This window comes from Hevea brasiliensis, chromosome 14 (genome assembly GCF_030052815.1).
Source record: "Hevea brasiliensis isolate MT/VB/25A 57/8 chromosome 14, ASM3005281v1, whole genome shotgun sequence".
In the NCBI taxonomy this organism is placed as follows: Eukaryota; Viridiplantae; Streptophyta; class Magnoliopsida; order Malpighiales; family Euphorbiaceae; genus Hevea; species Hevea brasiliensis.
This window is the reverse complement of record NC_079506.1, coordinates 80,228,735-80,254,385: the sequence shown is the minus strand read 5'-3', so window position 1 is coordinate 80,254,385 and position 25,651 is coordinate 80,228,735. Positions and strand designations below refer to the sequence as shown.

The window sequence follows — 25,651 nt, the reverse complement described above, 5'->3', positions numbered from 1 at the left end:
AGCCAGCACATCTTCGGCTCTCGTTTCAGTGACTAGAGGAACTATTTGGTTCTCACCACCAGTAAGAGAAACCAAAGGCATTGTAGCCTTGGCCCTCTTTGTAGCAGGAAGAGTGGTGGAGTCCACAACAGGTCGAGCCCTAGCTCTCTTTTTCTTTCAAATAAGCTCTTCCACATTCTTAGCTCGGCTTGCCATTTCTGTACAAAGAAAAAAATATAAAAAAGTATCAAAAATTTAAAGTAAAAGTTAAAGTCTTTACCCTTCATCGGAATATTGTTATAATGTTTAGTAAACATTGGATCCCCAGTTACGTAAATAGAGGCCCACCATTGGGATTCGATATCAATCAAAGTCTTAATCGATATCTTATCTATCCAAACAATAGACTTAATCTCACGGATGATAACTTTTTCCTCATTGTTCAGCCACACCTTCCTCGCCTTCTTATTAGCTAAGTAATTCCAACTCGTTTAAATACTGCCCTATTGTTCATCCACTGTGTCTTTCTTGAAAAAGAATCTATCTTTCCACTTTTTTAAGGAAGATGGAAGACTAGCAAATAGACCCATCCCCTTTCGAGCATGAAAATGCCAATATTCTTCGTTATCTCTGGTATTGAGTTGAAAGAATGTTGAGAAGATGAGAGTAGAGGAGTGAAGCCTTTTTCTTTGGCATAAAGCCTGAAACAAGGACATAAGCCTCCATGAGTTGGGATGCATCTAAGGAATAGATAATCGATAATACTTGAGAACTTCAACATCTAATGGATTGAGCGGCAGTCTCAGGCCTGACTCCAAAAATAGTTCACGGGTACTACTACCTTGATTATACATAACCACCAGGGATCGGGACATAGCATTTGAATCACGATCCTCACTCAAGTTGCTTATTCTCACAAAAGGGATAAAAAAGAGGAAAAAGAAGATGAAAGAAGAAAAAGACAATCGATTACCTTCAAAACGGAGAAAATCAGAGCTAAAAAATTCATTGAAGAGATGGAGAAGACAACCAAAGAATCGAGAATAAAAAATAGTAAACGAAAATGGGAAGAAAGAGAAAAAGACATGTTTTAGAGGAGATGAGAAGCCATAATGTTTTCAAAAATCAAACGCCATTATTATGCAGCCAAAAAATAGTTTGTTTCTTCAAGATCAAATTTAATGATAGCTGTCAATATAAATACAGCACAATAAACTATGACAACTATCCACAGGATAATACGTGATAGCCAAAAGGACAACCACGTGCAACAAAGGTGTTACATCCAAACTAGACAAACACAACACCCAAACCTAAAGTTTCGTTAGGTCCAGGAGGGGGGGGGGATTAATGATGCTACCCGAATAAAATAAGGTTAAAAAGTCAAACAAAAATCTAACGTGATAGTCAAAATGTCAACACTCTCCCAAGGAGTATAAACTGAGCAAAAGGCTAATAAAAGCCAAGTTTCCCAGTTTGAACAAGATGAAAGCCGATCTAGGCCTAGACCAAACGATAATATTTTTGCTCACTTGAATGACCGAGCAAAACCTATACTAAATAGAAACAATATCAAGGAAAGGAAAGATGAATATTAAGGAGGAAATCTTGAAATAACCATCCAAGATTACCTCTGCAATTAAAGCAATGGCCATTTTCTTGGATGACTATAAATATCAGATGAGTCAGAAGTAAGGTATGCATATTTACCATCTTAAATCAATAATAGTTCTTTTATGTTCTTTCATATCCAACCAATTGACTTGAGCATTAGAGTGATTGGCTATAAGGCTACCCACCTCACGTTTTCTTTGTTTGCAGGTCTACGTGGCATTGGGACTGGACTTCTGAAACTCACGGCAGCATCACAACTGTTCACAGACTAAAGGGCATATACTTGCACATTGTGTTGGGCTGTAAAACTGAATCAATAGATTTCATTTTCAATTTCAGCATTTATGAGAAATAAAACTAAAAAACAAAGTAAACTATGAAGAACATATCTCAATTGCATCACATTGTCATCTCTCTCTAACAAATTCTGTACTTGAATTAGTGATTGCAGTAGCTAAGTTTAGATACTTAAAGGTGAACCCAACAACATGAATTATAACAACAAAACACTCATTTAAACATCCAAACACACTCACACAGACATTTAAAACAAAAATTGATCCATGCAAATAGAATATAAAGTTTGAAAAAAAATATCAAACACTCATAAACCAATCTATGCAAATAGTGCCACTACCAAAGGAAGAACACAAATTACAACCCACAAGCGTGTAAGAGAGAATCCTCAAAAAGCCTAGAAGAAAAAGAAGATCATAGTAGGCTGGCCTTTAAACATGGGTTAGGTCATTGATGAATTTATTCAATTTGGACTTTTGGGTTGGGCTAAAGAAAAGACCACTAATTCTTTAAATTAAGTATTTTTATAGCTAAATAAATAAACTGAATAAAAAATTGACGTTTCCACATATAATAATAAAATCTAATCGAATTAACCAAAACTTGCAATTGTAAATGTTTGATTTAGTTTTTATAATTAAAACTGATTTATGCTTGCTAACCCTTAAATATTAGTAGGAAATTGGCATTTCAAACAGGGTGAATGTCAAAACTTGCAATGCAGAATTTGCAGTAGTGGTGATTAAAGTCATTGTCAAAAGTCTTCTGAGCAAAATAAATGAGTTTTTTTTGCCAAAAATGTATGAAAAAAAAAATAATTACCATTTCTGTGTGGTTTAGGAAATATTTCTCAAATCATGGTGATTTTGCCTAAATTAGCCAAAAAAAAAGAGTAACATTTCCTCTAGTATGACTAGAGGCATCTCTTGCTTTTAGTACAAGTAATTTTTTTTTTTGTCAGAAAGATAAATGTTCATTGATTTAATGTAGTAAAACAAGGTCTAAAGGCCTAATTATAAGGGCTAAGCGAATAAAACTCAGCTACCAAAACAAAATAACCCAGCCCAAGATTCACAAATAAACATTCAACCATAACCTTAGGTTAGGATCATCTCCAACCTAAACCTAGGGAAGCTGGGTGTTTGACTTGGTACGGTAAGCCACAAATTACGACAGACAAAGCACAGTGCTACTATACACTAGAGTCACCATTGTCAGGGAAGCTATTTTTGCAACATGAAACACCAAAGAGGAAAGTCCGGACGAATGAGAATAACTAACAATTCAAGTCCCAGTGAACTTCTTGAGACCATAACAGCCATACCAACTGAAGCCAAGCATAAACACCAGTTTGACTCCAAGTAAATAGCTAGAGAAGATTGCCAAAAGAAGATATGATGGCTGGGTTCATATATAGCATTTCGGTAGCTTTAAAGGGTCAGTGTTAGAGAACAAGCTGACTTACAGACCCATGAGGCACCATCATCACAAACAGAAAGCACATCACCCCTCCCTTAAAGCATCATGCAACCATTCAAACAACCACTTTATACAACTATTAGCAGAAGCAACCACACCAGCCAAAGCTTCTGCGAATCTAGCACTCTAACAATCTTGACAATCAAAGAGACCCTCTCCCTAAACACAGATCCGTCACAAAAATACTAAAGCAAAAAGCTATTTACAATCACTCAGAGGTGGAGAGGGTGAACCCATTCTCTGGGTAGTAGAGAAGCCTCTCTCCTGCTCACATGGGACAGAGGAGAGCCACAAATTTAGCAGGAAAAAAAGCTTGGTGCCTTAAAAAAACCAAAGAGAAGAGATAAAAGTCTCTCAATAGAATTCTAGAGAGCAACTCTTAGTTGTTTGGTAAGAAGAGATACATTTCTATGTGCAAATGAGATACTTGCTTTTACTATAAGAAGAGGCATTTTTAACTATTTTACATCTTAATTATTCATTTTAGAAATTCAAATAGAAAATATTTAAAATATGTAGTTACATAATATTTAAGACAAAAATAAAAAATTATTTTATATTTTAGTTTATAATTAATATAAAATTACAATACAACAAAATTTACTTTTTTGTCCCTACTTTTTTTCATATATAATAATTGTGATGTAAAAATATATTCCTAATTTTTTTTCCTAATTACAAACTCGTAATGTGCAACAAATATTTAAAAAAATAATATAACATTTTTCCATTTTAATAAAATATATCTACTCTAAGTATATAATAATACAAAAAAAAAACTTCAACTTAGATTTAGGCACCACATACGTTAAGCCCATTACACTACAACCACACACTTAGTCACCTGCTAATCATTTTTTCTTCTGAAAGTGTGCGTTTTCATCATTTGAATTTTACGGACACGGCCCCAAAATGTGCTGTTGGCGTGTCTTGCCATTTCTGTCCCGCTTCCGAGACAAGAAAACGCCAATGATTGGCAATTCCATGCTTCGCTGATTTTCTTGTCTTTTAATTAAATTGTTTTTTCACCCACACTTAGCAATACCTATAAAAATTTAAATTTGATATGATTATATGAATTTTAAAAAAATAAATTAAAAAAAAAATTATCTACCTACCTCACTTTTGCAAAGCTTCAAAGAACTTTGACACAAAGATGTAACGGTTTAACAGATATGGAAAAAGAGTGGGTGGTTTTCCACGAGGCTGGGGTTTAACCAATGGTTACACTAAACTTCTCTAGGTGAAAGACAACTCCTTTTCTGCTAGTAACGGTATGTTTGTGGGATTCTCTGCCAAAACAGTCACGCCGCAACTTACAGTGTATGCTTCTTCCTTTTTTATTTGTAAAACCAAGTTACCGCTACTCAAGCAATGCTGCTGCCGTAAGCATCAATATTTTTAGGAATGGCAACGGAATGATTGGGGACGATTTATATCATTTTTGTTCCTGTCTTTATTAATAAAAGTGTCGTCGACTTTGCTTCATACCCTGTCAGAGTAATAAAATCGTTATTTATCCTCGTCCCGTTAAAAAATTAAAATCCCTATTCCGTCTCACTCTGTCCTGCTAAGCTTTTTTATTTAATTTATTTTAAGTAATTATAATTTATAAATTAATCATTTTTATTTTTTTATATCTTTATTATTATTTTATTTAACATATATATATATATATATATTTTTTTTTTTTTTTTTTTTTCGAGACGGGTTTAAAGCGAGTTTTTGAGTGAAGTACTTAAACACTGATCTCACACCATCTCTATTAATATACCTTTTACACTTTGTTTGGACAAGTGAAAAGGGGAGAGGAAGAAAAATAACAAGAGGAAAATAAAGTTGATAAGATATTTTCCTTGTTTGGAAAGAAGAAGAAAAATAAGAAAAGAGAGGAAAATTTATCCTATTTTTTTCTGATTATTTTCTCTTTAATTTGAAGAGAAAATAAGAAATTAAAGAGTTAAAGTAGCTTATTTTGTCATTTTTTATTTTTCATCTTCTAATTTTTTTTACTTATCTAAACATAAGAACAAAAAATAAGAGATGAAAAATAAAAAAAAAATTTCCTTCTTTTATTTTCCTTTCTCACTGATTATTTATCCAAACAGAGGTTTAGGCTACTCTAAAATCCGATCCAAAATCGGTCAAACATTAAAAAGCCCAATCGAACGGGACGGGGCGAATCCCCACGGGAGATCTCTAAACATTTTGATAACGAAACAGAGATTCCCCGCCAACTTTTAGCGTGCCTCAACTCATGCTAGAGGCAAGAGATGCCTACCAGAGGCAATGTCTAGACAAAATCACCGTGGGTTGTAAAATGTTTCCCAAACCGCACAAAAACAGTAATTATTATTATTTTTTTCACACATATTTGTCCAAAAAAAATACCAGAAAGTGGAAGAACTTTAAGTAACTTCTTTCTCATTTTTCACTGTATTAATAAAGGTTTCTATTGTTTTGGTCAAAAGATCAGTGAATGTTTTCGCTCACCTGTTGGCAACAACCATGAATTCGATGTCTGGTCTAAAAGGAGGGAGTTCCTATCCCTCCTTTCTTGTCTGATGTTTTGCTCCATGATCTTCTGGTTTAATCATTGATATTTTGCCTCCAAAAACTTCATCTTTCGTTCTCTATTTTGGGTTTCCATGGCATGCAATGTTACTTCTTCTGTTCATATATCTTAAACTTGCATCCTGTATCTCACCACAAGACTCAACCCAACGACATTACGCATTTTCCAAGGAACGTGGTGTTTCTTCCTAGAGTTAAGATGGTTTCTGGAGTCGAATTTACCGTGAATTTGAATTGTCCTAAAAACCAATGAAATAAACAGTTGAACACATTTTCTCTTCTAGATAGAAATGACCTGAAAAAAGTTCCACTATTCAGAGGATTTTTCTTTGCATTTTCTAGATCATCACTAACCCTGAAATTATTTACTTTCAGTTTAATTCATTTCTTCCTGTAGGGAAAGGATGAATCAAGTTAACCAACTTTGTTTTGGAATTGCAGTTTATTAGCTGCACAAAATAGAACCCTAAAAGTTATAGTTGATACGAGCTGCTATATGACTTTGTCTTCTTGTGTTGAGAAGAAGAGACAGAAAATGAAGAGATCATAAATCAAGAACAAACAAATCTGCATATATTTACATCTTTACATACATATTACAGGTAAAGATGTATACTTATGTATGTCAATTCCCATGACAGGGATTTATTCACGCAAAGCTGTGAAGAAGGCATTTAGACAGAGCCCTTGATGGCCTTGCTATAACCAACTTGATCATAAAACCTCGACCACAGCATAACTCCTCCATACTTAGCAGAACCCTTGATAGCAACAAGAACTTTTGAAGTGAGATCAGTTGCAGGGATGAACCCACCTATAGCTGCCTCAGGAGCAGCGGGTAATCCCAAGAAAATCTTGTTAGCAGGAATACTTGAAGTCCATTGCTTCCATGCCTCTTCAAGATTGGTAATGCTTTCAGAGGAGCATTGGCAGGGAGGATTGTTATAGAATTGAACCCAAACATAGTCAAAAAGACCTGTCCTAAGGGCATTTCCTACCCAAACATCAGGAAATGGGCACTGGGGAGCTGCAGTTAAGCATACTTTTTTACCTTTCCTGCTATATGCTGAAAGGAACCTTGCCAGATCATCCCAGTGTTGGTTTGTTCCTCCTGCAATGACGAAATCAATCCCATCTAGAACAGCTGGTCCAAGTGGGCGAGAAGAAGATTCACCACGTAAAAAGTTATTCCAAAGATAAGTAGCAACATGCCTGGCATCCTCCACAGATGTAAGATGGTAATTCACAAATCCTCCACCGATAGAAAGCATCACCTTGATGCCTTTGGCTTGACATGATTTAATGTCAGAGCTTAAGCCTGTGCAACCATTGCTGTATGGATCACAATGGCCAGCGAGGTTGATCATAGGAGTCGTACCATTGCCAAAAGTAGGCAGGAAAGCTATATTTACAAATTCATAATTTCCTGTGGCACAAGTCTCGGCTAAGGTCCCCTCATTTACATTCTGGCCCCAGTAGATTGCTATTCCACCAGCATCAGAACCCAAAATTAGTGTTAGAATTACTGATAAGAAGAATAACACTGAGATTGATGAACTTGATGCCATGCTAAAACAGATTTGGAAATGTTTTGAGTCACTAGCTAGTATATATGTAATGCCCTTCTCCCTACTAAAAACTCATCTCTTGCTTCCCAGGATCGTGGAGTCTAGCCAATTAGAGCATTTAAAATCAAAAAATTGATACTCAGCAATCACCTTATATTACCTGCAAAACTGGTGTGTTGGAGAAAGGATGAGTGAAACTTGGTGAGAGGATAGACCATCAACAAAGGGTAATAGCTCAGAATTAGGTACTAGCTATCTATTATAAAATATAAAAATAAAATTAATTGGCAGCTAGATAAATATCATCCTCTTAAAACACAATTCTCAAACCAAATCAATTGCTATAATTCATAGAAATAACAAAGGGGAATAGCTTATAATTAGGTACTAACTATATAGTACATAATAATAAAAATAAAATTAACTAGTCAGCTAAATAAATATCCTCCACTTAAAACACAATTCTCAATCCAAATCAATTGTTGTAATAGATAGAAATATCATTCAAATAATCCATTCTCATCCCTCATACACCTATACAAGTATCAAGCAGATCTCCTCACATTATGGGTGCTAATGATGCCTCGCAGCCCAAGAGAAGATATCCCTACATCCCATTCAATGGGAGCTATTGGGAACATTAAAAAAATATGAAGTAAAAAGGGCAATATATAAGTTGTTTGGTTGCAATGTTAAATCGGCTAGTCATTTTGATATGTAAAGTAACCTAATCACTTATATAAGTCCAAATTAAAATGACTAAATACGTAATTTGACCAATACTCTTTCCAAATTTAACAATGTAAAATAGATGGATCGGACTAACTCCACCCCAAAAGGTAGCTCAAGGGGAGAAGGTTCACCCAAATCTTATATATAGCATAAATACCTATCTCAAATCAATGTGTAACAACACATCCCCCTAACGCCCAGGCATGAACATATGGAGCGCTAAATTTGCAAATAAGCACATCTGCAGATATCCCAATATTGAAGCAGGGTACACTCTGATACTATGTAGAGAAAATGAACAAGGCCTAACTCCGCCCTAAAAGCTAGCTCAGGGGGAAGAGATTTATCCAAATCTTATATATAGCACAAACACCTTATCCCAAACTAATGTGGGACAACAGAAGCAATATCCTCGCATCCCATATAATGGGAGCAATATCCTCGCATCCCATTCCGTGGGAGCATTATGCTAAACATAATTCAAAATCTCCTAATAATACAAAGGCATTTCATGGTTGTTCCACAATCAAATGACACTTCTCTTAATTCTAAATATTAATTCATTATCTACTAAACTTTGCTTATATATCTCTGTAATGTGCTACTGATCTCATCACTCGTTTATTGTTTTCCTTTATTCATAACCTCTAACAGTCTATCCCTCTTTCTAAACTTGCTAGTAAGCATGAATTATATCAGAATAAGAATAAGTATTTATATAATAAAATCAAATTGAATCACAATGAGGAATCAAACTATCAGAATATAACAATGATATCAGAAGTAAATCACAGATTTCAAGGGATCAAAAATCAATTGAAAAGCAAATTCATGCTATACATTATAAATACCACTCACTTGATACAAAACACAAAACATGTTGGAAAAGAAGCACTAGTTAGCTAAGATACTCCTGGGACCTATAGACAATTATAATTGGAGATACAAGTTTATAAACAAAGCTAGAATACTAGAATGCCAGTAATATGCCCAAATATATAAATTAAATTTTCTAAAAAAAAATTCTAAAGAAAATTCGACAACAATCTGAATTAGACTGAACATCTCCCCAAATTTTACAATGCTCAAAAGAGCCTCAACAATAGCACCGCAACTCAATTTAGAATAATGCCCATCTGGAGCCTGCAACAATTATATATAAATAACTTACCTCTATCCTTTCTCTATTTCATACTTTTCCTTCCATATTTCCTTAAACAAAAGTTTTAGTTTATATCAAATCAACTCCTCCAAACTATAGCAGCAACATCTTGATTCTCAATTCCATATTCAACATCAAATTGGTATTCAACTTCTCCTCAAGTTGTTAATTCCTGTTTAAAATTTCCTTTTCTTAACAATTTATAGACATATAGCTTGATTTGACAATGGCAAGAATAACAATTTATCTCTTTAAATATCCTTCCATATAATTAAATTCTCACTCCATACAATAATGCCAACACAATAATACTTCATTTACTCACTAACAATTTAATATTTATAGCCAATTCATCCTTTACAATTAGAATTTTAAGAGCATAACTCAAATTCCTTATAATTTATTCACTTATAAAAAATAAAAATCTTAGCATCCATATATTTGAGCTCATTGCCTCAACCATTATCTCAACTAGGTATATATATCCCATAAATAAAATTATTGCAAAAACCATAACTTATTACTAAGATTTTATCATTTACTTCTCTTATTGGGCATCACCCCTAATTTATTCTTGTTTTATCCCACACTTTAGCTATTAATTTCTTTATAGGCAATGTTACATATTTTCTATGTCCATAATATCTTCCAGACATATAGAATTCATATTAATTAGAACTATAAATTAACAATCAATCAAATAAAACAATCCAAAGTTACTTGTATTGAACATGAAAAATACTTATCAATATACAAAAAGGATCTCTAGCAACTTTAAACATTGATAAGCATGATTTAGCCTAAATATTTGTAAAATATTAATCCAAAATTCATTTAAGGGATCCTAAACCATATATAAACATCATTTATAACCAATATAAATCACAACTACACAATTTAAAATCATAATTTACAAAGTTCCATATGAAAAGTAAGCAATTTTCATGAAAATAATTTATAAAGCCCAATTTACTTAAAATTTCACCACACTCCAAGAATTAAAGTTGCTAAGGATAATTTTTAGGAATTTTTAAAAAATATAAGAACCCATTTTTGAGTGGGTCTTACCGCCACCATTCAAGGTGGTGTGTGGGACCCACGCGTGGCTGCCGAAACCCTGACCGGCAACGCACCTCCACCACAGATGCGCCTGTATCCTGAGTCTGTTGGCACTCACCACGTGCACAAATGAGCACTAGTTTACCCAGATGGAAGCTTTTCCTTATTCATTTCTCTCCCCTCGGACTTGAAAACGGCCTAAGTTGGTATCTATTGAAAGCTTAGATAATGAGGATGAAGATGAAATCCTTCATTGTCACGCTCGTTCGTTTATTTCGACGGAAAAGGTGAATTTCTATTCGGTCTCATAGATTTCTCTCTAAAGGCTTAATTTCTCTCTAAACGACAAACCCAACAGTCAAGGCTCAAAGTAGGAGGAGTTGGTGACTGGAATTTCAAGTTATGGCTGCTAGAAATTTGAGGGAGAGGCAATGGGTAATATTCACTCTGCCCTCCTCTTCTTTCCCCTTTTCTTCTTCCCTTCTCTGTTGACTTTTGAAGAAAAATTCCATTTTGATTCTTTAATTTGTCTAGAATCTTATTTTCCACCCTAAAACTTCTACAAATTGTTTTTTTATTTCAAATACATTGGGGTGTTACAATATTCTTCCCAGGATTTGCAGCTTGGTACTACAATGCTCAAATGAATTTCCTTTTATAGGCAAAATGATCACTTTCTGATGGATACATTTTGGTCTTTACTTTGTTGAAGAGTGCGTGCCTTCACAGTTGCTTCGTTCTGCCTGATATGGTCGAATGGATGATAGCTAATTTACTTACACAAGAAATTTTCACATCTTCAAATATCAGTTCCTGATGACCAATTTCCCCACCTGGAATAGCTGTCTGTTCTCTACTGTTTTTGTATCTTCTATTTGCCTACTTTTCGACAATTGTCTGTACGTGTTTACCACTAGTAGCAAATGACAAACACTTTGTATAATAGGCTAAATACTTATATTTTTATAATGACTGCAAAACCCATTGTGGGTTGTTGTCTACTTCTCTATTGTGCATGTATTTGTCTACTTCATCTGTCTGTGCATGTTCACTATCAATTGAAAATGACAAACAGCATAATGCATTAATGGATTCAGTAGCTAAATCATATTACAGGAGTTCTATTGGTTGCCAATACTATGGACTCTTGACATGTTATTGAATCTGTATTTAATAAATAAAAAAACTTACCAACTTCATTTTCACACCAGGCTAACAAGGAAAGTTGAAATTTGTCAGGGTAAGGTTTATAGTTGAAGCTTGTCTCCTTCCACACAAGTATTGATCCTCCAAATCCTCCCATGATCAAACGTCAATTGAAAAAGAGTCGGAATTATACTAGTTCTGTGAATCATATCTCCTGAGTTTCCTGCACTATGAAGACAAAACTGCTACCATAGATAGTTTTCTTTATTATTTTTAAATGATCCTTTCAGCTAGTTTGGAGTTCAAGAAACATGAAATTTACTTAATCTGATGAATTGGGCAGTTTTGTACTTCTTCATACCTTAGGTATATCCACAAGGCCATTTGAAAGTAGGAGCTTGCTATTGTTTGAATCTGCTAATTCAAGGACTTTATATCTATCACCTAATTAAGATCCTAAAACAACAGTCTAACCTTCATCTGTGTGATTGTAAATCTAGATTCTAATCATGTTTAAATGGCACAAGAACTTTGTATGGATCACAATAATTAATTTGTTTAGGGCACTTCTTTTAACAAAGTCCAAACCTAGCAAGTGAGACAATACTATTTTTTGTTTAACAAATACAAGTGAGAAATTGGTGTTTAGAGCAGGATCAATAAAAAAAAATTTGCAGCCATCTAGTTTCTGTAAATGTAATGAACCTGTAGTGGATTTAGTAATTGAAATTATAATCATATTTAGATATAAAGAAGTTGTGAAAAAGCATTTTTATACATGCGTAGCAACAATCTTCCAAACAACACAAATTTTTCACATAAAAAATGGCATCAAATGGTGTCAAAGAATCAAATATATGGCAAAGATACAAATTTTGGAGGTCAGATATTGCATATCATCTCGTCAGCCATTGATTCAGCTTAAACATGATCTCTCTTGCTTTCCTTTCTGTGTTTTCATGGGATTCAATATTGCCATATATTTGATCCTTTGACCTCACCAGAAACATCAACACTAAGCATATCTTAAATTTTCTTGACCCTGTCATTTTTCTGTTCTTTCTTCCTCGACTGAGAAGTAAGATGGTTCCTAAGCCTGGCTTTACAATGAATTTGAATTCTGCTCAAGAACAACAATGAGATGAAGAAGAATGAAACAACGAACTGATCATAGAATAGTACCATTATATAGAGAGAAATAATAAAAAAGGGAAAGAAAGACCATAATTCAAGAACACACAGTACTACATTTATTTACATAGGACATAAGTATATGTAAAGATACATCTGCATACAACCAGTGAAGAAGTTGAGTTAGACAGAGCTTTTGATGGCTTTGCTGTAACCAGTTTGATCATCATAATATTTGGACCACAGCATAACCCCTCCATACTTATCAGAACCCTTGATTGCTGGAAGCACTCGGGAAGTGAGATCAGCTACAGGGATGAAACCACTACCAGCTGCCTCCGGAGCAGCGGGTAATCCCAAGAAAATCTTGTTAGCAGGGATATCTGAAGTCCATTGCTTCCATGCATTTTCAAGATTGGTAATACTTTCAGAGGAGTATTGGCAGGGAGGATTGTTATAGAATTGAACCCAAACATAGTCAAAAAGACCCGTCTTAAGGGCGTTTCCTACCCAAGCATCAGGAAATGGGCACTGGGGAGCTGCAGTTAAGTATACTTTTTTACCTTTCTTGCTATATGCTGAAAGGAACCTTGCAAGATCGTCCCAGTGTTGGTTTGTTCCTCCTTCAATGTCAAAATCAATCCCATCTAGAACAGCTGGTCCAAGTGGGCGAGAAGAAGATTGACCACCTAAGAAGTTGTTCCAAAGGTAAGTGGCAACCTGCCTGGCATCCTCAGTAGATGCAAGATAGTAACTACCAGCTCCTCCACCTATAGAAAGAATCACCTTAATTCCTTTGGCTTGACATGATTTAATATCAGAACTCAGTCCTGTGCAACCATTGCTGTATGGATCACAATGACCAGCGAGATTGATCATAGGAGTCTGACCATTGCCAAAACTGGCCAGGAAAGCTATATTCACAAAGTCATAGTTTCCTGTGGCACAAGTCTCCGCCAAGGTCCCCTCATTTCCATTCTGACCCCAGTAGATTGCTATTCCCCCAGCTTCAGAACCCACAAGTCGTACTAGAATCACTGATAAGAGGAATGCTAGTGAGATTACTGAACTCGATGCCATTCTGAATGCAATGTACTTCCCAGGATTTGCTGCTTGGTGCTTGAAACTGTTCTCAGGAGCATACATTTATAGGGGAATTAAATCGAACCAACTATGGGCTCATTTGTTTTGTTTCTTTTTTGGAAGACTGCGTGGATTATCAGTCACTTTGCTGCAGCTGATATGGATGAATGGTAGTGACTGGACGCAGACGGCTTATCTTGAACACATATTGAGCAAGTACTCACATCTTCAATGCCCAATTGTGAGTTGTTCTTGTTTATCATTATTAGAAAATGACAAACGCTACTAGTATAAAATCATATTTCCAGGATTTTTTATAGGTTCTAATTTATCACATCTTTTACTGAAAACTTTAACCCTTGGGTTGTTGTATACTGATTTGTTGTCTAATATTTTTTTTTTTCGTCCTTTTGCTTTACAAATAAGGGGGAAGAGACTCTGAATTTGAAACTTAGTGTGTATGTATATGTGTGTGTATAGAGGGTAGAGCAACAAAATAAACTATCAGAGACAAAATCTACTTATTTACCTTTATAATTTTCTCAATAAGATCACTATTGAAAATTCACAATTAGACTTATGTGTCTTTAATTGATTATAATAGTAATAAGTTGGAGGAGGTAAATCCTTTAAAATAAAATTTGAAATTTATCCATAAATACTTGATTTAAATAAAAATTTATTTAAAATCCTTAATAATCAATTCTATAAAATTTATTATAATTAAACTAAATTTCATAAAAAATGATAAAATTTGTAAATAAAATTCATGTTTCAAATGAAAAAGTCATCTTTTTATTATATATTATTTTATTTATTTTAAATATAAAAATAAATTTTATATTTAATATAAAATATATTAAATAAAAAAATTATTTTATTTACAAATAAAATAAATTTTAACATAAAATTAAATTAAACTGATATATTTTAGTTTCTAATTATTTAAAGCAGATTTTCATTTTCGATTGGTTTTTAACATGCAAAATAATGGAACAAAAATAACACACCTTTTGAAACCGAAGAAGAAATGCTTGAATGGTTAGTGGAGCCTTATTGTCTTCGCTGAAGGAGGTGGCGGGCTTCCTGGTGTCACAGGAGAAGGGATTCGTCAGCGTCACATGGGAGGGCCATTTGTCAATGCCGTAGGGGAGGGCCATTTGTTGATGTTGGGGACGGAGTTGGTGGTCTCTTGGGTTAGGGAAGGGGAGAGCACAAACCAGATATGGATAGCTCGCAAAAGAGAGAGGTGGCACAAGACTACAGGAGAAATTGTTAGGGTTTGCTAAATATAATTGAAGGAATTTGAAACTGGCTAGAATCTTTCTTTACAACTAACTTTAAAATTTAATACATAAAATAATTAATTAATTAATTAATTTTAAAATAAAAAATAATTAATTTCTAAATATAACTACAAGAATTAAAAACTGAATAAAATCAGTTTCTAATTTTAACTTTAAAATTAATAAATTAAATAGTTGACAGGTTAAATTTAAAATTGAAATTAATTGATTTCTAAATATAACTAAAATAATTAGAAATTGACTAAAATCAATTTTTAATTTGACCTTAAACATAATAAATAAAATAGATAATTGGTTAATTTAATAAATTAAATAGATAATTTGTTAAATTAAAAATTGACAAAAATTGATTTTTAAAGTGATCTTAAATTTTAATAAATAAAATAAATTATAGATTAATTTTGAAACCGACAATAATTGATTTCTACATATAACTTAAATAAATTAGAAACTGACAAAAATTATTTTCTAATTTCAGCTTTAAATTTAATAAATTAAATATATAATAGGTTAAATTAGAAATTGACTAAAATCGCTTTTTAATTTGATCTTAAAATTTTATAAATAAAATAGGTAATAGATTAATTTTGAAATAAAAAATAATTAATTTTTAATTTTGATTTGTAATCAATTTTTCAAACAGATGCTAAATTCACCGCCAAATTTTAATGCGTACTTTAAAAAAAGATTAGATTCCATTTTTTATTTTTTTTCAAAAATGTTACTAATCAATTTCTAAAATATTTGATCTATATTGCTTAATTTTTATTTAAAAAATTGTTTCAAATTACAAACCGATATGTATCCATTTCTAAAATAATCAAACCAAATATAAACTAAAAAAAACATATTTCAAATAGACAAATTTCAGTTTAGAATTATCAATTCAAGCTTTGATTCAGGTTCAAGGATCTAATTCTAAATTTGACCCGAGTTGATCTTAATACGATTCATAGGACAAATTGATCTGCAATCTGATCTAGTCTCAATCCAAGTCATTGGGGTTATGGCCCTTTTCTCTGGGATTTTATCCCTGGTTTAGCTTGAAATAAATCGCGACAAAAAACTGGTTTTTGCTTATTAATGAGTTTATTTCTTACCTATATCTAATCCTTCTTCTCCCTCTATTCTCATATTCTGTTCCACTCTCTCAGCTTTCATTATTACTTTAAATACAATCTTTATTATCCTGACTACCATGTCCAACATGGACAAAGGCGTTATTGAAATTATTACACTTGCCCAGAATCTCAAATGCCAAAACCACACTCTGCAACTTGAAACAGATAATGGCCAAGCTCAAAAATGCCATTAAAAAATATTGGTAGGAAAGTTATTCTCGAGAAAGAGACTTAGCATTGCAACAGTTAAGGAGGTTCCAAAGGAGGTTCTAACTTAATTTTGGAAGGTCAAAGAGGAATTCACCATTTCATCCAGGGGCAACAATTTGTACATTTTCTCTTTTAACAATGAAGTGGATGCAACTTTTGTCATACAGAACTGACCTTGGTCAATTCACAATAATTTACTTCTTGTTCGTGATTGGCCACTTAATTTGGCTTTTTAAGAACTGGAATTCATAGAGTCACCTTTCTGGGTGCAAATCTTTAGACTACCACCCAACAAACTATCAGAGCAAAATGCAAGAACGATAGGGAATTTCATTGGACAGTTCATGGAGGCAGACATGGCAAACGAAGGCTTACTAGGATTCCCCCATATTCTAAGAAATAGAACAATGATTCCTATCAACAGACCTTTTGTGATTGGTTTTCATCGAAAAAAGGAGGACGATATGATTCTGTAAATTAATTTCAAATATGAACGGCTCCCAGATATTTATTTTAATTACAGGGCCTTGGGACATTTTAGCAATGCTTGTAGAGTGGAAAGGCCACAAATGGATTCAGCTCAAAGCTCACGATGGGCGTTAAGTCCTTGGCTCAAAGCGTTTTCCCCTCGTTCGAAGCAAGTTGCAAACCAAAACACAACCTACTCATCATCTTCTTTTCAACCTTCAAATTCCCACTCATCTAACCTGCAAACTTCTGCAAATCAGTCAACCATAGCAACCAAACCATCTTTTCTCACACTTACCCATAAGAACAAAACCACCTTTAAACCCATAAAAATCACAAATGACCACTATAAAACCATCACAACAACCTGCAAAACCACCTCACCGCACCCAAACCATACTCCTTTAATGTTTCTAACCGAAAGAGGAAGAAAACACAGTGAAAGAAGAAGGCTTACCTGAAAAAATCCATTTCCATGACTCCTCTAGCCATGTGCTAATAAAAGAGCCTATGCAATTCTTTGCCCTAGGAGATATTCCAAAACTCTTTCATTGATACCTCTCCACTATTGGTAAGGATCATATTGCCATAGAAGATTTCTTTCAGTGCTTCCTCTACTTGATTGATCATCTTCAGACTGGAGCATTGAATGTTCTTGCCAATCCAACTATCCTCTCAAACCTAAAGGAAAAAGACAACACATCTATTGATACACTTAAATAAACACTCTATTCGCCTTCTTTTATAACAGGGCCAATAGTGGATAAGGCCCATCAAGGTGACATTTTGGGTGGAGTCCAACAAGTTAAATCGAGCACACTTCAATCAAAAGGCAATTTGGATTCAAGGCTTCACAACAAATACATAGACCTGACCTTTTAAGTTAGATTCTAAAATGGGCTAGCAACTGAAGAATTTTGAATCATTGTAGGCAAAAAACCCAAGTATGTTTGCTATAACACCAACTAGAAATTAGAAAAAGATGCAAGGCTTGTCTGGTAAATGGAATGCTCACAAGAAATAAGAAAAAGAAGCAGCTTATTTATTTTGCAACAGAGAAAAATAAGAAAACAAGGATGCTGGTAATGTGGAGGAGCAACAGGTTAAGGTGGAAAAGCAACAGAAAGAAAAATCGACTTCACTAAAACCACTCAAAACAATGAAAAAGATAGGCTCGAGCAAAAACTAAAGTTATGTAAAATGTGATTATTTAGGAATTTGCCTCATATACAGAGGAGGTTACAGAATCGAGAAGGGGAAAGGGGAAGAGGAATAAAGGAGAGGAACACTAAGAACATGGCTACAAAAACTTATATGTTAATGAACTTAACTTTGAGAAGGTAGGGGAGGCCAACTGAAAATGGCCCCAAAGCAACCAATGAAGCTACTCAGCTGGAATTGTCAAGGTGTGGAGAACCCCTTGACAATTCACAACCTTAAAGGGATATGTATATCTCATTCCCCAAATATTGTCTTGTCAATGGAGATAAAGAATAAAACTAGATTGCTGCAAAGGAAAATTCAAAAGTGTGGATTTTTGATATGTTCATAATAGACACAATGGGAATTGCAAGTGGACTGTGCTTAGTGTGGAAGTCAACTATGGACGTCACAGTGGTAAAATTTGCCTCTTTTTTCATTCATATTCTTATTTATGATCAATTTAAGAAGGAAAAATGGGATGCCCTTTTAATGTATGCTAGCAGCATAAAAAATGAAAAAAGTGAGCAATTTAATTTCCTTTTGAATTACTAGAGAAGTATTTAGGGTGCTTGCTTGGTGTTGGGAGATTTTAATTCTTTTTTGCATGCTTGAGAAAAACAAGGAGGAGATAGGCCGATGAATGCTCATATGGACTTATTTAGAAATTTCATCAATCTTTGTGGAGTCATTGATTTGGGGTTTAGAGTTCCGAAGTTAACTAGGAATAATCGTAGGAATGGAGATGATAACATTCAGGAATGACTAGATAGAATTCTTGCTTCTCACCAATGGTCGTTTTTATGTCCAAATGCAAGGGTGGATCATTTAGAGGATATAGGGTTTGATCATAGGTCATTATTGCTTACTATGGATCCTATCATGACTAAAGCTAAATGTGAATTCAGCTTCAATGCTTGTTGGGTGGAAAGACTGGATGTGGAGGCTATGATTCAAAGAACATGGGATCAGGGAGGTGACGGATCTAAACTTTACAATGTCTTCTCGAAGTTGAAGGCAAGTCTTCATGCATTGGTGGACTTGAGTAGACACAATTCAACTAATTCTAAAAGCCGAATTACTCAACTTCAAAATCTGCTTGATGATTCCAAGAGCAACTTGCAGCATTGGGATGCTGAGGCGGTGCATTGAATAGAGAAAGACTTAATTGTTGAAATTAGAAAGGAAGAACAATATTGGGAACAGAAGGCTAAGAGTAACTGGCTTCAATTTGGAGATAAAAACACAGCTTTTTTCCACGCAAAGGTTATGCAACGGAGGAAAAAGAACTTTATTTCAGGTCTTGTAGATAATTAAGGGATTTGGAAATAGGGCTTGGAAGAAATTCAGAACATTGCCCTAAATATTTTCAAGGCATATATCCCTCGCATTCTCCTTCCAACTTCCACAAGGTTTCAGAGGGTTTTACTCATAAAGTGTCAAAAGAGATGAATGACCATTTGATCAAACGCGTTTCTAGAGAGGATGGCTTAACAGCTCTTTTCTATCAGAGATATTGGCCTATCATTAGAGATGACATCACCAAAGAAGTTGAAAATTTTTTTAGGGAAGAATGCTTAGAAATGTAAATCACACTGTAATTTCCCTTATCCCCCAAAGTAAAACATATTCAATCTATGAAGGACCTCCATCTCATAGGGCTTTGCAATGTGTTGTGCAAAATCATTGCAAAAGTTCTAACTAATTCACTACAACCTTCCATGGATTTGATTATTGATAATGAGCAGAATGCTTTTTCTAAAGGTTGCCTTATTTCTGATAATGTTCTTATTAGCCATGAAGTGTTGCATAGCTTGAAGCTTTGAAAAAAAAGGAAAAATTGGCGGTCGGCTTTGAAATCAGACGTAAACAAAGCATATGAATGCATTTAATGGGGCTTTCTTCAGCATATGATGGATTGCTTTGGCTTTCATACTGAATGGATTTCTTGGATAATGCAGTGTGTCACGTCAGTTTCTTTTTCCTTGAAGATAAATGGCCATCGATACGGTTTTTTTCACTCCTTCAAGGGGTCCTCGACAAGGAGATCCACTCTCTCCATATCTGTTCCTCATCTGTGCAGAAAGTTTTTCTCATGTAATTAAGAAATCATCCTTACAAGGTATTCAAGTCTCCAAACATGCTCCAACTATGACACACCTTTTATTTGCGAATGATTCCGTTCTTTTTTCTAAAGCATCCATGGAAGAGGCAATAATTATTAAGAACACTCTCTACCACTACACACAAGCAAGTGGTTAATCTACCAATCTAAGAAAATCTATCATAGTGTTTAGCCCTAACACACCACAATAAGTCAAGCAACAAATAGCTTCTTTTTTGCAGATTGATAGCATTGATGTCCAGGATAGGTTTTTGGTCTTCCAGCAGATATTCGTCGATCCAAGCAACAAGTATTTGATTTCTTAGGGATAGGGTAGCACAGAGGATATCAGGTTGGAAAGAGAAACTTTTATCTAAAGGCGGGAAGGAAATTTTAGTTAAAGCGGCGACATCAGTTACACCTATGTATGCAATGTCGTGTTTTAAACTACCAGGTTCACTTTGTACAAAAATCAATAGTCTGTGTTAGCATAGATTTGTGTAGCATAATTACAGCAATTATGCTAACAGTCTGTTATTTAATTTTTGGTGGGGACAAACAAAGGGAGGAAAAGCAGATTCATTGGGTGGCTTGGAGAAAACTGTGTGAATCCAAGAGACATGGAGGATTGGGATTTAGAGATATGCAGTGTTTTAATAGAGCTCTCATTCCTAAATAGGTTGGCGTATTCTTTCCAGGCTGAATTCTCTCTTGGCCCATGTTATGAAAGGGAAATATTTTCCGCTTTCTTCTTTTTTGTGGGCTAAACGGGGTAGTAGAGCCTCATGGTGTTGGCAAATTATTATGTGGGGAAGGGTTATTTTAGAGCAAGGAGTCCGATGGCACGTAGGAAATGGGCAATCTGTTATGTGTAAAAGGGATAGATGGATTCCAACTCTTTTTCCCCAACATCCTCAACCCATTGCAAATCATCAAGAAAATATCGTATGGGTGTCCCAGCTGGTCCACCCTCATACCAGAACTTGGAATATCCAAATGTTGCAGGCAAATTTTGAAGAGGATGATATCAACCATATACTTGCTATTCCTGTCAGCTTGTTTCAAAGGAATGATCGACTGGTTTGGCACTATGATACTCAAGGGAGATATTCGGTAAAGTTGGGATATAAGATTGCGTGCCAACTTCAAAATGTTGCTCACAAATCAAACCTTGCAGGTCCCGGACCAAATTCAGTTAATAGGAATGCACAGTTATGGAATGGTTTTTGGAAATTAACCTTTCCATCGAAGCTAAAAATCTTCCTATGGAGCCTATTATCTAAAAAATTGCCTCGTAATGAGTTAATACATCACCGGATAAGATACTTCAGTCCGGATTGTAATTATTGTGGCACATCAGAATAGCTCCATCTGTTTTTCTCATGTCCCAGGGCAGTAGCATTATGGATAAATTCCCCATTACGTGTTCGCTCAGATATGCTTACAAGCTCGGGTGGAATTAAGTACAATGTTGATGCAGCAGGCTCAAGGGGAAGAATATGTTCAAATGATTGGTTTTATTCTTTGGCACTTCTGGAAATGCCGAAATGCTCTAATTTTTCATCAGCAAATTTTAATCCACAAGATGTTGCAGCAGCAGCTCTTAAGCATCAGGAAGACTTTCTTGTGGCTAACTCTTTAAATAATCAGGTTCCAAGACTTGACGACGTTCCCATTCAGAGCTGGTTACCACCTGTTGATCTGTTTGTTAAATTAAATTTTGACGCAGCAGTTGATCAAGGCCGGACCAGGGGAGCAACAGCTGTAGTGGTACTAGATAATTTTGGAAGAGTCATTGATTGGTGCTGCTGCTTATGGCTAGGAATCAAAGATCCACTCATATTGGAAAGTGTAGCATGTAGAGAAGCACTAACATTGGCAAGAAGCAGGGGATTGTCGAAGTGTATTATTGAAGGAGATTCTGCTTTGGTAATTAATGCTTACAGGGGTTTAGACTATTCCACTATCTATTCATGAAACTGTCCTTGATGGACTGGAAGTTTCGAAGCAGCTGGTGGGTGTTCTTTTTCTCGACAGTTGGAAGGATTTGCAACCAGACAAGCTACGCTTTAGCTAGAAAGTATATCCAAGATGCTTTTTCCGTCGTAGTCCAATGTATCAAATGAACTTTGTGACTTTCGAATTGCCACTTTCATGGCTTCTCTTTTAAATTGAAATCTTTGAGAAAAGAAAAAAAAAATCCAAGTCATTAAAAAAAAAAAGAAAAAAAAACTCTCAATTCTGTGGATTCGATCTGAGCAGTTCTATTTCAGGTTCAAGGAAGAAGGATACTGAACAACCCATATGTCTCAATTCTGGGCTCACTCGGGCTGATTCTAAATTTGACATGAGTTGATCTTGATCCGATTCATAGTACAAATTGACGAGACCAAACCCAGGCCAACAGGCGTACGTGCCACGTCTTGGCCTACAAGCTAAAAAGTCTTCCATTTCTTTAAAAAATAAGTAACCAATTAGCCATCGTCTTTGGTTACCGTCTTTGTCTTCTTTCTTATTATTATTATTCTTCATCTTCTTCCTTCGCTTCCTCATCTTTGATTTTGAATTGATATGTCACTGACAAGGACAACACTGCAAATCTCCAAAAACAATCCCCTGTTGAAAATGCCCACTTTTACACGTTAATTTGTTCTCTAGACGCTGTTGTTTCTATGCCAACCCACCACCACCAACCACCAATAAGAACCCAAGACTGTTTCCGTTTGTTCCAATTATCCTCATGTGCAAATCAAGAAAAGCCATAGACGTAACCCAATCTCTTACCCCAAAATCCCACCCTTCAAAATCTTCATCAAAGTCATTATCATCATCATCCGGCAATTACCCATTATCATCATCCATTAATTACTCTTCTTCAGGCTTCTTTAACCATAATAAGGACACTTCAAAATCATCTTCTTCTTCCATCTCAAGCAAACGCTTTCTCAAAATCCTTAAAGAAGCTTCTTTACCAGAGAATACAAAAATTTATGACTTTGTTGAAATATGCAGAGCCACCAACAACTTCCTATCAAAACCCTTCTCTTCGTCTTCCTCTTCCACCTCTTGGCGCTGCCAGATTCGCCGGAAAGAGGTTATTATTGTCCAGCGCAAGTTCCGCCACCGTGACCCCTTAAAATTACCGGAGCTCCAGCAACGGTTATCCACCATCTGCAGGAGTCATCATAGTAGCTTGATTAAGCTTCTGGGCGCGGCCACTTCAGGGAATTATATATATCTTGTGTACGAATACTTTCATGGAACCAGTTTAGCTACTTGTCTTAGAAACCCACAGAATCCCAATTACACGGTACTTTCAAATTGGCTCTCGCGGATGCATATTGCTACAGATATCGCTCATGGGATCGATTACATTCATCATTGTGCAGATTCAAATTCAGGCTTTGTGCATAACCATATAAAGAGTTCGAGCATTTTAGTAGCTGAAGATTTGTTGGATGCCAAGATTTGTCATTTCGGGGCAGCGGAGCTATGCGGGGAAATAGAGGGAAGTGAAAGATCTGAGGCGAGAAGTTTTGGCAGGAGTAATAGTAAAGGCAAGAAAATTGAAGGGACAAGAGGATACATGCCGCCGGAGTTTCAAGCAAGTGGGGTTGTGACGCAGAAATGCGATGTTTATGCTTTTGGGGTGGTGGTTTTGGAGCTGGTGTCAGGAGAGGAGGCGTTGAATTATGTGTTTGATGAAGGGAGAGGAGAGTTTAGCAGAGTTGGTGTGATAGAGAGGGCAAGAGAGGCAGTGGGTAGCGGTGGCGGTGGGGTGAGGAGCTGGGTTGATAGGAGGTTGAAGGATTCGTATCCAGTGGATGTGGCAGAGAAGATGGTGGTGGTGGGGTTGGATTGTGTGGAGGATGATCCAGAGAAGCGGCCAGATATGGAGCAGGTGGCTGTTAGAGTGTCAAAATTGTATTTGGAATCCAAGAACTGGGCTGAGAAGATTGGTATGCCAATTGATTTCTCTGTTTCTTTGGCGCCTCGATGAAGAAATATAGTTAAGCAGAAAAATGGCAGATCTACAGGTGTCTCTGGTTTTGTTTATTATTTCTTGTGAAGTTTTGAGTTTCCCTTGGATATTTTTCCCCTATATTGTATAAAATTTTTCACAGATCCATTCTTTTAAACAAATAGATGAAATCTTGATAGCTTCTATTATTATCTGCAATTTTTAGTTGTTAGTTGCTTGATTTGTAAAAGGCATCTTCAGTGGAATATATCAGACATGTTACTAGAAAATCAAATGTTTGCATACCAAATGTTCACAATCTCACAAATTTGTTGTGTCATTGGATTTTGATAAACAAAGGATTGAAAGATGTGATAATGTAGCTAAAAGTCTGCATCTTTTGATGAATCATGCAAGTTATTTTATTCAAGTTTAGGTGCCTTGGCCAAGAAAATAGAGTTTTGTTTCAGTGATTTGTTACGTGGATGCACCACCTCCTTCTAAGATTGTGCTAAATATAAGATTTGGATAAATCTCCTTCGTTGAGTAAAATTCCATTTATTTTCTACACAGTCGCATCACCAATATGTAAGAGAATTGATGTCCTTCACAGTGAGATATGAAGTAGTCTCATGATATTATAAGATGAGACCCCATTGAGATCCTAGAACACCTGATCCAACGAAAAGGCTAAAACAAGAAGAATATTTCTTTTTAGAAAGTGATGTTATGTGTTAATTAAAAAAAAATAAAGTTTATTATATGCTTTTGCCTGGTTCTACATTATATTTGTACTCAAGTATATTTTTATTGATAAATCTTGAGTTTTATTTCCTTATTTATAAGAATTTGTTATCTCCTCTCATATATTATTTTTCCATATATCATGAAGTTGTTGGATATGGTGTTCAATGATACGATGTTCAATAATATGAGGTATAAATTTTTTCTTTGGAAGAAGATCAAAAATTTTATAGTTGCCAATCTGCTCATAAAAAAATTATAGAGTTGAATAATGATAGATCACCACTGAGTGGAGCATACCTCTTATTGAATGACAAAGTCAAATGTTTTGTCAATATAATCGGATCTTTCAAATCAAAATAATTACTATTTTTTTATATAAATAATTTATTTTAAAATTTTTATATAAAATTATAATAGAATAAAATTTATACTTTAAATTTATATTTTATCTCTATTTAACGAAGACTGTTTTTTTTTAAACAAAAAATTAGTTAACCTATGAAATGGTTGTAAACATTAACTGTTTCTTTAATATTATTATTGAAATTATTATTAAAAAAATATTATTTTAAATATTTTAATTAGAGAATAATAAAAAATAATTTAAAAATAAATTTAATAAATTTTAATCATAAAAATAATAAAATAATAAAATCATTTTTTCCAATAATATCTAAAATAATATTTTTAAAAAAATTAACTTTCCAGC

At 34.7% G+C, this 25,651-nt stretch overlaps 3 protein-coding genes across 9 annotated transcripts; 1 reads left to right on the top strand and 2 right to left on the bottom strand.

The window, feature by feature from the left end:
* Positions 1-6,470: 6,470 nt before the first annotated feature.
* On the bottom strand, positions 6,471-10,936 carry LOC110646602 (hevamine-A-like). 7 transcript variants are annotated; one of them, XM_058133411.1, is made up of 3 exons: positions 10,474-10,936; positions 7,672-7,767; positions 6,471-7,426 (listed from the first exon to the last, which is right to left on the bottom strand). In XM_058133411.1, exons 2-3 carry the CDS (start codon positions 7,727-7,729, stop codon positions 6,618-6,620), a joined length of 867 nt encoding a protein of 288 aa, XP_057989394.1. In that variant the 5' UTR covers positions 7,730-7,767; positions 10,474-10,936; the 3' UTR covers positions 6,471-6,617. The 7 variants fall into 7 exon arrangements, with proteins under 7 accessions (XP_057989394.1, XP_057989395.1, XP_057989392.1 ...); XM_058133412.1 differs by having other exon boundaries at positions 10,539-10,936; XM_058133409.1 differs by having other exon boundaries at positions 6,471-7,767; positions 10,474-10,935.
* Positions 10,937-12,752: 1,816 nt separating this feature from the next.
* LOC110646593 (acidic endochitinase) lies at positions 12,753-14,438 on the bottom strand. The gene has a single exon (XM_021800080.2). It carries the CDS (start codon positions 13,885-13,887, stop codon positions 12,925-12,927), a length of 963 nt encoding a protein of 320 aa, XP_021655772.2. The 5' UTR covers positions 13,888-14,438; the 3' UTR covers positions 12,753-12,924.
* Positions 14,439-22,695: 8,257 nt separating this feature from the next.
* On the top strand, positions 22,696-24,399 carry LOC110646592 (lysM domain receptor-like kinase 3). The gene has a single exon (XM_021800079.2). It carries the CDS (start codon positions 22,975-22,977, stop codon positions 24,232-24,234), a length of 1,260 nt encoding a protein of 419 aa, XP_021655771.2. The 5' UTR covers positions 22,696-22,974; the 3' UTR covers positions 24,235-24,399.
* Positions 24,400-25,651: the final 1,252 nt, after the last annotated feature.

Excerpts from the sequence above, each read along its gene's own strand:
- LOC110646592 (XM_021800079.2), top strand. The coding sequence starts at position 22,975 with ATGTGCAAATCAAGAAAAGCCATAGACGTAACCCAATCTCTTACCCCA.
- LOC110646593 (XM_021800080.2), bottom strand. The coding sequence starts at position 13,887 with ATGTATGCTCCTGAGAACAGTTTCAAGCACCAAGCAGCAAATCCTGGG.
- LOC110646602 (XM_058133409.1), bottom strand. The coding sequence starts at position 7,511 with ATGGCATCAAGTTCATCAATCTCAGTGTTATTCTTCTTATCAGTAATT.